Source organism: Oncorhynchus gorbuscha, linkage group LG13 (assembly GCF_021184085.1).
Source record: "Oncorhynchus gorbuscha isolate QuinsamMale2020 ecotype Even-year linkage group LG13, OgorEven_v1.0, whole genome shotgun sequence".
Lineage (NCBI taxonomy): Eukaryota > Metazoa > Chordata > Actinopteri > Salmoniformes > Salmonidae > Oncorhynchus > Oncorhynchus gorbuscha.
The window spans coordinates 44,767,483-44,780,802 of record NC_060185.1 but is presented as its reverse complement, the minus strand read 5'-3'; the positions used below and the strand labels follow the sequence as shown (position 1 = coordinate 44,780,802).

The window sequence follows — 13,320 nt, the reverse complement described above, 5'->3', positions numbered from 1 at the left end:
CGTTGCAACATTATTGTGTAGGAATCCTGACTACATGTATTTCCCGTTAGTGACGTAACAGGATGTAAGTAATCTTGACAGCTTCCTCTCCTGGTTGAGAAATAATGGCACAATGGGTTATCCTTGATCATTGCGTGGCGCGAGAGAATCATCTACCTGGCTGTCTCCAAACTGGTCTGACGAATCCTGTCGGTCAGATATCCATATAAAGCAACAGTCTGCTCTATGAACTAATGCCAGAGAATCAGCCTGCCAGTCCCCCCCCCTCCCCCTGTCAGTTGCATAGCTCTCTTCTGTGTCCAAGCCTCTAAACTGGCCTATCCAGGCATTTGGCAGTCCCTTTTTAAAATGTGCTCTTTAATAGCACATAGAAATATATTAAATCAACTTGATTTATCATTTATTTTCAATTATATTTTGGCTGTTGTGTTTTCTGATTTTGTTGTTGTATGTCTCCTATGAAAATATTATATAGCCCGTCCATCCATGTTTTTGAGTGAAGGCTCTGAAGCTTGCAGCCATTCTAACTAGGCTAATCGTCTGAGGTGTTCTTACCTGGGCCTCTGTATGAAACCATGTGAGGCCAGTCAGGTCCAGGTGGCCGGCCAGAGACTGATTTGATAGCTGTTAAAGAGTTGTTGAATACTGTTGAATACTGAGAAATAGCCTACCTGATGAAGGGTAGTTAGTGGGGTTGTATCTGTATGTTGTTTGATTGTTGTTTAGGAAGGCACTCATGTAAGGGCACCTGTATTTCCAGGTGTAAGTCCATCAGATGAATAAAAGTTTAGTGAAGCTGTTAGTGTTAATATGTTGGAACAAGCCTTGACACCCTTTTTAGTGTATTCCTACTGCACGTTTCAGGGCAGTAGCAGTCCATCAATGTGGACTTGATCAGTGTTTTTTGGATGAACCAATGTTATATGCTTGAATCAAAAAGTCCATATGTGTTGCAAATACCGTACCATCAAAGATGCAATGGTTATATATCACATTCCCCTGTGACAATGACTGGCTGTCCAGACCATGTTGCATGTTACACAACCCAGATGTTGCCCCTGACTGATTTTGCATTGATTGACCATTTTCCTCTGAGAGGCTGCTCAATGAAGACATGCAAATGTATTGTTTGCTGTCCATATACTCATTTTGCACTGGTTTCTATGGCTACATGGGTAGTGGTGCTACTTATTTGCTTATGGGGGATATTAGATACCATTGGGTACTCCATGAGTGGATGCCTTGTATTTCTTGACTCACTATTTCACCGTGTGTGTGTTTGACAAGGGCTGTTATACTATATTATATGGCCTAGACTAGTTAGTCATTTGAATAGCCTAGACTTTGTTTGTCTTAATCTGAAAGACACACGCGCGTGCATGCATGCACACTCTCCCGCTGGTGCGCACAGGTACTTGGACCACCCATACGTAGAATGTATGGACACATGACTGTAAGTCGCTTTGGATAAAAGCGTCTGCTAAATGGCATTTATTATTATTATTATTATTACTTGTATGTCATATACGGCACCAGATGTAAGAGAACCAACTTCTTTGTTTTGGAGGGAAAATTTGGTCCGGTTTTAGTATGTATTCTCTTAGCCTTTTCAGGGTGGGCAAACAACCACCTATAGACTATATCATGGCCTCCTTTCCTCGACAACTCTGTCAAACCGGTCCAGAAAATCTATGCTTTATGACAGTATTTACGAACCGATTTTGTCATTGGTGTGCGACCATGTTAAAAATAGACAGAGGAATGCCTGTGTGTCAGAGACTGTTTCACCATGGGCTGGGCTAATTACAGGTTTACAGTGTGGCTAACTGCTGGAAACCTGAAAACTAAACAGGTGTTGTCCCACTAATTTACAATACTACCCCACTTCGCTGAACACACACACACACACGTGTGCTGCGTTGCTGTTATTCTGGGGAAAAGTGTTTTGAAGAATATGAGTCTGACTCTCTTTAAGTGTGTAAAGATTGGCAGCCATACAAGGAAGCCAGATTTGGTGTGTGATTAGTATTCACAACATCGGTAAACACAAAATGGAACGGAAGACGTTGACGTTGATAAGAGATGCTATAGGTCTGGTTCATCAGCAGTCTAGTGAGACAATACCATGACGGTGCTACTAGTAGCACCATGTAGAGAATGGGGATGTGACAAATGTACCATTGTTTTAATGTTTAAACTGCAATTTTTTTCCCCCCCTATCGTTTAAACAATAAGAAAATGACGTGAATTCACAATTCAGATATGATCCCGCGTGTGACCTTTCTCTGCTGTGTCCCTCTTCCATGTTCTGAGTTGTCAGCACACAGGACTTCATATCCCACTTCTCGTCAATGTGACGGCTCGTTGCGGGGATGTATGACAGCAATCCTACAATCTGTTGTTAACGCCACATGTGGTGTTTGAAAGCTTGCGCTTTATATTTGCAGAACAATCATTGTATAATTTCTCCATGCAGGCCGTCACGTTTTTTTTGACATGGCGTCTTGTTTGTTCTAGGTATGCCATCAGGGCAGTGAAGAGGGCATCCTCTACCATTGACAATGGCTGCGCATAAACTGCTTCATTCCTGTAATCAGCACTGTGATTTTCTCACTGCTGCCAGAAACTGGTTGGTTCTCATAGCTGTAGCTCAATTTCACCAAGCAAAGTGTGCATTTATTTCACCACCTTTTCATTTAACTTTATCAAAGTATTACCATACAGCTGCTGTCACTTCCCTGTCTCAAAAGCATACAAATCAATTAAAAGATGCATATCTCCTAGTAATGTTACATCATTGCTGCTAGTGATGCACCGATATTACATTTTCCTTGCCAAAAAACTCGATACGATATATATTTTTCTAGTTTCGCGGCCTTAAGCATTCTAGTACAGTTAAATAGTTAACACACATGGATGCAGCGGTATAAGACACTGCATCTCAGTGCAACAGGCGTCACCACAGTCCCTGGTTCGAATCTGGGCTGTATCACATACAGTGATTGGGAGTCCCATAGTTGGGAATTGGCCCAGCGTCGCCGGGTTTGCCCAGGGTAGGCCGTCATTGTAAATAAGAATTTGTTCTTAACTTACTTGCCTACTTAAATAAAAGTTACACACACACCACACTGACCAAAAAGTTATTTAGTTGGCATTTACATATGTCCCCATTACCAGTAAAACATAATCAAAACCTTTTTCTTTCGCTTACTTGCTGTGCTGTTTCGTTGTTCAGTCGTTTCATTCTCAACCAGGATTTATATGGAATGCCGTTTGGGTCTTTGCATGTAAAGAAAGAAACTTTGACATGTCAAATCTTGTTGATCAATCAGGACCTGAATATGACTGCACGTCACAATTAACACATTCATTCATTTTTTACCTAGTTATTACACATTGATTACACTGTCACTTGTATTTCATATGTCACAACGATTCATTGATACGTATGCTATGATGCTGGTAAAGTTGTCTTGCGAAACTGCAGTGCTGGTCATAAAACATTTAAACTAGCTAGCTCATGGATGCAAACAATAGCAAAACGGCATCTGTTTCAGTAGCTATATAGTTAGCTAGCTAACATCTAAATTAACCCTAATTTATAGGACCGTTCTTATTTGATTAATGGTTGTCGCACCCATCTATGTGAAGCTAGCCACAATAAGGATTAGCCAAAATATTGGACTTTGCAGCTAGCCTTCAAAATAAAAGTGTGGCATAATTCTACCATTTTGTATTCATTTGCATCACTGTCAATGACATACTTTTATTTTGAAGGCAACCCGCAAATTCCACTATTGTGGCTACCTAGCTAATACTTACTCACAAGGATTCCTAAATTATTGCTAAGAATAATGAAAATGACTGCAGTTTCTACTGGTCATTGTTTTCAGGATGGTTGTATTGGTGCTAGCTAGGTACCAAGCTAAAGTTAGCTAGCTACCCCAGAAGTTGCGGTCAAGCAAATTATGCTTTATTACCAATGCGTTATTGTAAACACATCGTTCGTGGACGGTGTTTGCTTGTTTGCATTTTTTTTTGTACAGCTTTGACAGTGCTACTGTATTTTTGACACTCAAAGACTCAGACGGCATTCCATAGTATGTATGTCATGAAGCTAATAACAGTGACTCTATTACTGTGTAACTCCGGTCGGCGAAAGCCAACATCACCCACGACAGAGAAAGGATGATTGTCAAGGGCAATGATTTCCATTATCTTGGCGTTAATGGATCTCGCCTTTTGAGTTGTCTCGCTGAAATGTTCTTACTCTTTCAAATTACTGCTTGACTTGTTGACTGTTCGATCCACCCAGCAGACATTGTGATCTAAGATAGGAATGCTGTGTAGCGCAACGTTTTACGTGGCGTCATTACGTCATGTACCTCCGTTATATAGGTATGCATGTCAGCTTTGACATCCGGTTTTTCACATCGGCGTTAAACTAAACATCGTGCCGACACCGATGTTGGCATTTTTGGCTAATATCGGCCGATTCCAATATGTTCACCTGAAAGCTTGTGCATCCCTATTTGTTGCATTAGATTTGTATTGAATTTGTCCCTTTTTATGATAATGATCAAGACCTGTTAGTGGTAGTTTTGTGATTAATCCACTTAAAAAAAAAAATGTATTGTAAATTTACTTTTGGGATTTTTTTTTGGTTAACCATAAAGATCCTTGTGTTTTTTAAACGTTTACACCCCCGTGTAGGGAATAGGGTGCCATTCGGGACACAGGCATAGTTATGGTTTGAACACAGGCTCCTTTCTTACATCTCAGTGTTGATGGAGCCCCATCTTCATTCCAGTGGATTGGAGTTCGATGTAGGTGGTAGTACTGATGTGGAATTTTCCTCCTCTCAGAATAGTCCTAAGGCCTTTAACTGAATGCCTCTGTCCTTGTGATGCAGCTCAGAGGAAGCTGGGTCTGCTTACCGGAATTGGTCCCGAGCCTGACTGTACTTACAAGGAAACTCTGAGTCGAGACTCCAATTTCAATCCAGCTCTAGAAACACACTCACAGGTTGTCAGTTTATCTTTAGCCTTGGCCTGTAACTCTTTCTCTCTCTCTCATGGTCTCTGGCATAATTATCTCCCCTTGTCCGTTCGGCTACTCTTGCTCTGTATTTAAACAGCTCGCTAATTCACATCTCTGTGTGTGTGCATGCACAGGTCTCTCATTGCCTAATCTGTACTGTAGGAAGTGCTAGAATGCAGTCCTGCTATCCACCCCCCTCTCCCACCACCACTGCCCTTATCTTTCTGGGCTGAACACAGAGCCTTCAGCAGCGCCGGCCAGGCCTCTGCAGCCTGGGCCTATATTTATCTCTCCCCTAGTTAGAGTGGAACTAATATGGGCAGCTACAGGGAGGGGAGGGGGCATGTCAGTCCCACATGTCTTTTTGGGAGTGGGAGGAGAGTGGGGTGCTAGGCTATCAGAGAAGGGCCCCTTACATAGTGATGATTGTGTCTGTACCCTAACAAGTACTGCCCTGTGCTGCATGCCAAACGATGACCCTCCCTCCCTTCTTGTCCCCACGTCTGTCTGCCTGTGGGAAGAGGAGAGTATTCCCTTACATGTCTGCACAGTAAAATGTCAGCCAGGGCAAAATTCCTGCGTGTCGCCTCAGACTCGGCCTCAATGCCCTCTGCTGCTGACCTGCTGCCCATAGACCTGAATCAGGGCCAACGTGGCTCTAGTTTAGAGTGGCTCTCTTTCTACCATCATACAGCCAAACTTGATATTTCTACTGTTAGGGCCTGCACCCATAGGGCTCTGGTCAGAAGTAGTGCACTGTGTAGGGAATAGGGTGTCATTTGGGATGCACCCAGTGGTGATTCGGAACACTAGCTTCGTCAGAATAGTTCTACCATAATTTGACGGACTGTGTATGAGTTTCAAACTATATTGGTGAAATGATCAGCAGGTAGCTTTATCAGTTGTTGAGGTTTGGGTAATATTTCACATTGGAACCAGTCACACTGAGGTGTTCTAGCTAGTGGACAACAAATGCCCCCTTTGTCTACTGATCTGACTGTTGGGTTTATCTTACACAGTACAGATACACCTGAACAGGATTTAATGTGCTTAATTTGAATGTGAAGTACAGTGGCTGATCAAGGCAGTCTAGTTATTTATAGTAATTTAGAAAATAACAATATATTTTTAGCAACAGTAGAGAGCCACTTGACAGTGACGTATGTCTGACTACCTGGTTTTGGATTCCTACGCTGGCAGGAGGTGCAAAGCTCTTCACTAAGGGGTCAGTGTTTTACACTTGACGATGTGTCTCTGTCTGTCTGGGGCTCTGTCCTGTCTGTCTGTCTGGGGCTCTGTCCTGTCTGTCTGTCTGGGGCTCTGTCCTGTCTGTCTGCTGGGGCTCTGTCCTGTCTGTCTGCTGGGGCTCTGTCCTGTCTGTCTGTTGGGGCTCTGTCCTGTCTGTCTGCTGGGGCTCTGTCCTGTCTGTCTGCTGGGGCTCTGTCCTGTCTGTCTGCTGGGGCTCTGTCCTGTCTGTCTGCTGGGGCTCTGTCCTGTCTGTCTGCTGGGGCTCTGTCCTGTCTGTCTGCTGGGGCTCTGTCCTGTCTGCCTGCTGGGGCTCTGTCCTGTCTGCCTGCTGGGGCTCTGTCCTGTCTGCCTGCTGGGGCTCTGTCCTGTCTGCCTGCTGCCAGCTGGAGCTCTGTCCTGTCTGCTGTCTGTCTGTTTCTGAAAGCTACTCATCGTTTTCAAGTGTCTAGTAGCTGAAAACACAAGGTGAATCCTATACTCTCACTCACATAATACTGTACACACCATGTGAGGTGCTGCTCTCCTCCTTCCTGCCCTGTGTGGGTGTGTGCTACACACCATGGTTCAGACATGATTAGACACAGCTGTACAGCAGGGGAGAGAGGTTGAGTCATACAGAGAGTGGGGTATGAAGAAATAGGAAGTGAGAGGTATGAAGAAAGTGAGAGGGCGAGGGGTATGAAGAAAGAGGGGGATTGTGAAGTAGGAGGAAACAGCTGGGTCAGGGTTGAGTGGGTCAGGATGGGAAATGAACTCAACCCGTCAGTTTTCTCTCGCTCATTCACTCGCTTTGTTTGTTTGTTTTCTTATTCTGGTCCAGGCGTGTCCTCTCACTCCTCAGATTGCACAGAGTCTCTTTGCACGTCTCCCCCACGCTTCTGCTATTCGGCTCATCGTTGCTCATTTCCCCATCCCGCGTCTGTTTGTGAGAAAAGACCGGAGGACACAGACGGACGGTACTGACTCTGTGCCGCCCAGTCAACCCACGCTAGATTTGATGGTGTGGATATTGAGCAGAACTCAGGGCAGGGTTGTTACAGAAGGTTTACCCTAGTAGCAGCTCAAGACACACTTCACATGGGGGTCAATGAGGCACATTGTTTTTGTGGCCTAGGCCTGAATCAGTCACCTGCCACTTTTAGTCTTCAGTAGGTCTCCTCTCCCTCTAATGAGACGTGCTAAGGTCAGTGTGCCACCGTGTGAGATTCTGTAGAGTATATGTTCTGTGCTGTGGAGATATAGGCTACACGCTCGTGTACGTACACACACACACCATATCCATCAGCTAGTATCCCCTGTAGATCACGTGACCTCTCCACTTGTTCTAGTGTGGTGATGGTGTGCTGGGTACTATAGTTAATTTGACTATGTGGTACCACGGAGAGAGGTGTGATCCCATACATGAACTCTCACAGTGGGAGCTCTTCCCCGTCTGAGCCAGTTTGTGTGGGGGGGGAAATCTAACTGACCCTCGGCTCTACCCCCTAGCCTCCAGCTGCTAGGGGGATGCGGCCTGGCCAGAGGGGAATGTTGTGTTGGAGTGCACGTGGCTCTGTCTGTTTATGAGATGTAGCGGCCTGGATCACATGCTGCTGTTCCTCTTCAGATTGGCTTATGAAGAATGAAGCTGTGTGTGTGTGTGAACCTCCAGCCTGGGACCGTTCTGTTAGCATCGGTCTCTGGCCCCTCTGTGACCCTGTGTTTTCTCTCCAATCAGCATCAGTGAGAGCTTCCTGACGGTGAAGGGCGCCGCTGTCTTCCTGCCTCGGGGAAATGGCTCCTCCCCTTCCTCGGCACCCCGCGTCAGCCAGCAGTGGAACAAACACACAGGTATGCCCTCCCACTGACTAACAACAAATCAACCAACAAACACACAGGAATGCCCTCCCACTGACTAACAACAAATCAACCAACAAACACACAGGAATGCCCTCCCACTGACTAACAACAAATCAACCAACAAACACACAGGTATGCCCTCCCACTGACTAACAACAAATCAACCAACAAACACACAGGAATGCCCTCCCACTGACTAACAACAAATCAACCAACAAACACACAGGTATGCCCTCCCACTGACTAACAACAAATCAACCAACAAACACACAGGAATGCCCTCCCACTGACTGACTAACAACAAATCAACCAACAAACACACAGGTATGCCCTCCCACTGACTAACAACAAATCAACCAACAAACACACAGGAATGCCCTCCCACTGACTGACTAACAACAAATCAACCAACAAACACACAGGTATGCCCTCCCACTGACTAACAACAAATCAACCAACAAACACACAGGTATGCCCTCCCACTGACTGACTAACAACAAATCAACCAACAAACACACAGGTATGCCCTCCCACTGACTAACAACAAATCAACCAACAAACACACAGGAATGCCCTCCCACTGACTAACAACAAATCAACCAACAAACACACAGGTATGCCCTCCCACTGACTAACAACAAATCAACCAACAAACACACAGGAATGCCCTCCCACTGACTAACAACAAATCAACCAACAAACACACAGGAATGCCCTCCCACTGACTAACAACAAATCAACCAACAAACACACAGGTATGCCCTCCCACTAACTGACTAACAACAAATCAACCAACAAACACACAGGTATGCCCTCCCACTGACTAACAACAAATCAACCAACAAACACACAGGAATGCCCTCCCACTGACTAACAACAAATCAACCAACAAACACACAGGAATGCCCTCCCACTGACTAACAACAAATCAACCAACAAACACACAGGAATGCCCTCCCACTGACTAACAACAAATCAACCAACAAACACACAGGAATGCCCTCCCACTGACTAACAACAAATCAACCAACAAACACACAGGAATGCCCTCCCACTGACTAACAACAAATCAACCAACAAACACACAGGAATGCCCTCCCACTGACTAACAACAAATCAACCAACAAACACACAGGAATGCCCTCCCACTGACTGACTGACAACAAATCAACCAACAAACACACAGGTATGCCCTCCCACTGACTAACAACAAATCAACCAACAAACACACAGGTATGCCCTCCCACTGACTGACTGACAACAAATCAACCAACAAACACACAGGTATGCCCTCCCTCTCACTGACTAACAACAAATCAACCAACAAACACACAGGTATGCCCTCCCACTGACTAACAACAAATCAACCAACAAACACACAGGAATGCCCTCCCACTGACTGACTAACAACAAATCAACCAACAAACACACAGGAATGCCCTCCCACTGACTGACTAACAACAAATCAACCAACAAACACACAGGAATGCCCTCCCACTGACTAACAACAAATCAACCAACAAACACACAGGAATGCCCTCCCACTGACTAACAACAAATCAACCAACAAACACACAGGTATGCCCTCCCACTGACTAACAACAAATCAACCAACAAACACACAGGTATGCCCTCCCACTGACTAACAACAAATCAACCAACAAACACACAGGAATGCCCTCCCACTGACTGACTAACAACAAATCAACCAACAAACACACAGGTATGCCCTCCTACTGACTAACAACAAATCAACCAACAAACACACAGGAATGCCCTCCCACTGACTAACAACAAATCAACCAACAAACACACAGGAATGCCCTCCCACTGACTAACAACAAATCAACCAACAAACACACAGGAATGCCCTCCCACTGACTAACAACAAATCAACCAACAAACACACAGGAATGCCCTCCCACTGACTAACAACAAATCAACCAACAAACACACAGGTATGCCCTCCCACTGACTAACAACAAATCAACCAACAAACACACAGGAATGCCCTCCCACTAACTGACTAACAACAAATCAACCAACAAACACACAGGTATGCCCTCCCACTGACTGACTAACAACAAATCAACCAACAAACACACAGGTAGGCCCTCCCACTGACTGACTAACAACAAATCAACCAACCAACAGACAGCCATAGGACCGGGGTGAGTTCATTAGGCAAACACTGTGGAACATTGCAGATGTCCCAAATAGAACCAACATGATTCTTTACTTCACATGTCAGAGAAGCCTGTCTGTTCAGCTCTTTACAACATAGAAATGTTCCACAAGGTTGTCCTGCTGAACACGCCTCAATTCTCAACACAGACTCGTGGGAAACTGACACTGCCCCAACATGAGGCCAAACCATAGTACTGCTTATCATTGGAATGCAGCAGGCATTCTACAGTGTTGAGGGAACCAACACTGTCCAGTTCTGTTGTTTAAGTCACCAGAGCAGAGCAAAGCTGTCCAGTTCAATTGACCCCATAGCTGTTACAAAATGTCACCGGTGGGCCACTGACTGCACGTTGCTTTGCCATAGAGTTGCTATTTAGGCGTGTGTTTTTCCATACCAGTGTCCTCGTGCTCAAGGGCAGAGATAATTGTTGTAAGTATGTGTACTTGTGGGAAGGCTACTCTGCTCTGCTGGGTTTTCTAGTAGTTTTTCACCAACTCTGTTATCTAGGGCTGGTACATCCCACTGTCTGTCTTGTTTTCACTGACAAATGTCCTTTTGGCCCTTAAGTGTGGGAAAACGCTCTCAAGTGTCGGACATTTTCTGTTACTTCGGCTGCATTTGAATGTAAATGTTTATCCGAGCTACATTTTGGGGTTTCTAGAAGCGTTTAATCAGACACACTGTCATTTTTGTATGTCTGCATAATGTGGACTAACTTCACCCAGAAGAGTCATGAGTAGGAGCAGATGGCGTGCAATGTGTACTGATCTGTTTCTCTCTCTCCTTCCCCAGGTGACCTCCAGCAGCACCTGCAGACCATGTTCACCGTGCTGCGGCCAGAAGACAACATCCGCCTGGTACGTCTCGTCGCAAATGTCAAATTCAAGATGTTTCACTCACATTGCAGAGAAATGAGTCTAGGACTATTCTGATGAATACTTCCAAATGCAGACTGACTGACCAGAGGATATTATTCTCCCTCCCTCTCTCTCGTCTTCCCATAAGGCTGTGCGCCTGGAGAGTGCGTACGCTCAGCCTCAGTGCACGCGTTACATGGTGGTGGTGTCCACCAATGGGAGACAGGACACAGAGGAGAGCGTGGTGCTGGGCCTGGACTTTGGCTCCTCAGACAGGTTTGTAGTTAGTAACACTCCATGCATTGAGTGTGTTAGAGACCCACCTCTTTTGGAGAAGTGTGTGTGTGTGTGTGTAACCTCTTTAACAGCGGTCTCCTCCTGCAGCACATGCACAATGGGGCTGGTTCTACCCCTGTGGAGCGACACACTGATCCACTTGGACGGAGACGGGTAAGAAGAGCGATACGTCACCTGTTTCCTCCTCCCTGCATTTACTGTAGTTCTTCTGCCCATTGGGACTGTCACACAACCTGTCTGTTTGTCTCTGTAGGGGCTTCAGTGTGTCCACGGTCAACAGGGTCCATGTCTTCAAACCGGTCTCTGTCCAGGCCATGTGGTGAGCGCTCCTCCTTTCTCTCCTGCCATCTCATCCCCCTCTCTTTTTTGACTTGTCCCCTCTTTTATCTGTTGGTTTATCCTGTTATCCATCTCTTTCTTTCTCCCGTTCTCTCCTTCCTCCTCTTCTTACCTCTCCACCTCCCCCTGTGCCCCCCCAGGTCCGCCCTGCAGTCGCTCCACAAGGCGTGCGAGGTGGCCCGCTGTCACAACTACTACCCCGGCAGCCTGTTCCTGACCTGGGTCAGCTACTATCAGAGCCAGGTCTCCTCTGACCAGGTCTGCATCAACGAGTGGAACGCCATGCAGGACGTCCAGTCCCACCGCGCCGACTCGCCCATCCTCTTCACCGACGTGTGAGTGCACCAGCTAGTCTCTCTCTCTCACACACACACACACACACACACACACACACACACACACACACACACACACACACACACACACACACACACACACACACACACACACACACACACACACACACACACACACACACACATCCACATTAAGCAACTGGGAAAGTCTTGTGTTGGGTAAGTCACATGGACTTCTCTCCCACAGAAAACAACATTGCCCAATTACCAGTGCAGTGTCATCTGCTTCCCTTGTTGCCACAACACCCAGCTTCAGGCAGACTTCTCAAGACCCCCTGCGACCTTTGCCTTAGAGACCCAGAGTCACGCACAGAGCTCTGAGCGTTACCATGTCATGACCGAGGTATCAATCTGCTGTAGCAGGAGGATGCAGCTCAGCGAGGTCTGTATTAGCGGGGGAAATTCCCCACCCAGGCGCGGTCACGTGTGCCTGCTCGTTTAGGGGGGCTGTCTATAACGCCAGAACTCGGCTTGCATGCCAGCAGTCGAAAATAGCCCCCTCTCCGTGACCGCTTTAGTTATGCATGGAAAGAGTTGCTAGACAGATAGGTAGACGAGCGGGCAGACGGACGGAAGCAGGTGGCAGAGGGCAGTCGTAGCGAAGGAGAGGGTGGATTGAGGGGTAATTGAGTAGAAATAATAGCACTCGACATGTTGGAAGACATTTTAAGAGGTCAAAACCAAAACGTTTGAAAGGTATTTTACTGGAGAGATAAGGAGAGGTAAAGCCTCTGCTTTGACATCCAACGGCCCAGTAAGCCTTAAGCCTAACCATGCAGGTACAGTGGAAAGACGTGCGCGCACACACACCCTGGTTCAGCTTGAGTACTTTGCACACACGCCCTTGAAGGCAGACAGTGCGAGTGTTATTCAACCTTGTTGGGGTCACTGCCGAAGGTGCGACCTGTCTGACAGACGCACATCATATTTGCCTTTGCTCTTTGCACATTCATTTTATTCACTATTGAGGCTTCACTCTGAGGTGGAGGATTTTACACACATTTGTCACCCGCAAATGTGTGTGTGTGTGTGTGTATAGGTTGAACGTGTGCAATTGCATACATTGTAGTGCTTACAACTGTAGTGTGTTGGGGTCAATTCCATTTCAATTCAGGTGTTCAACTGATACGCCAATGGATTCCAATTCTGAGTTTAC

At 46.1% G+C, this 13,320-nt stretch overlaps 1 protein-coding gene across 1 annotated transcript in view; it reads left to right on the top strand.

The window, feature by feature from the left end:
• The window catches only part of LOC123992319 (protein phosphatase Slingshot homolog 2-like), a 39,034-nt gene that overhangs the window by 15,014 nt on the left and 10,700 nt on the right, over window positions 1-13,320 (top strand). The window contains exons 3-8 of the mRNA XM_046293474.1: window positions 8,006-8,118; window positions 11,108-11,172; window positions 11,321-11,448; window positions 11,557-11,622; window positions 11,723-11,788; window positions 11,949-12,143. Of these exons, the coding sequence (XP_046149430.1) occupies window positions 8,006-8,118; window positions 11,108-11,172; window positions 11,321-11,448; window positions 11,557-11,622; window positions 11,723-11,788; window positions 11,949-12,143 (633 nt within the window). The remainder of the gene's footprint in view (window positions 1-8,005; window positions 8,119-11,107; window positions 11,173-11,320; window positions 11,449-11,556; window positions 11,623-11,722; window positions 11,789-11,948; window positions 12,144-13,320) is intronic.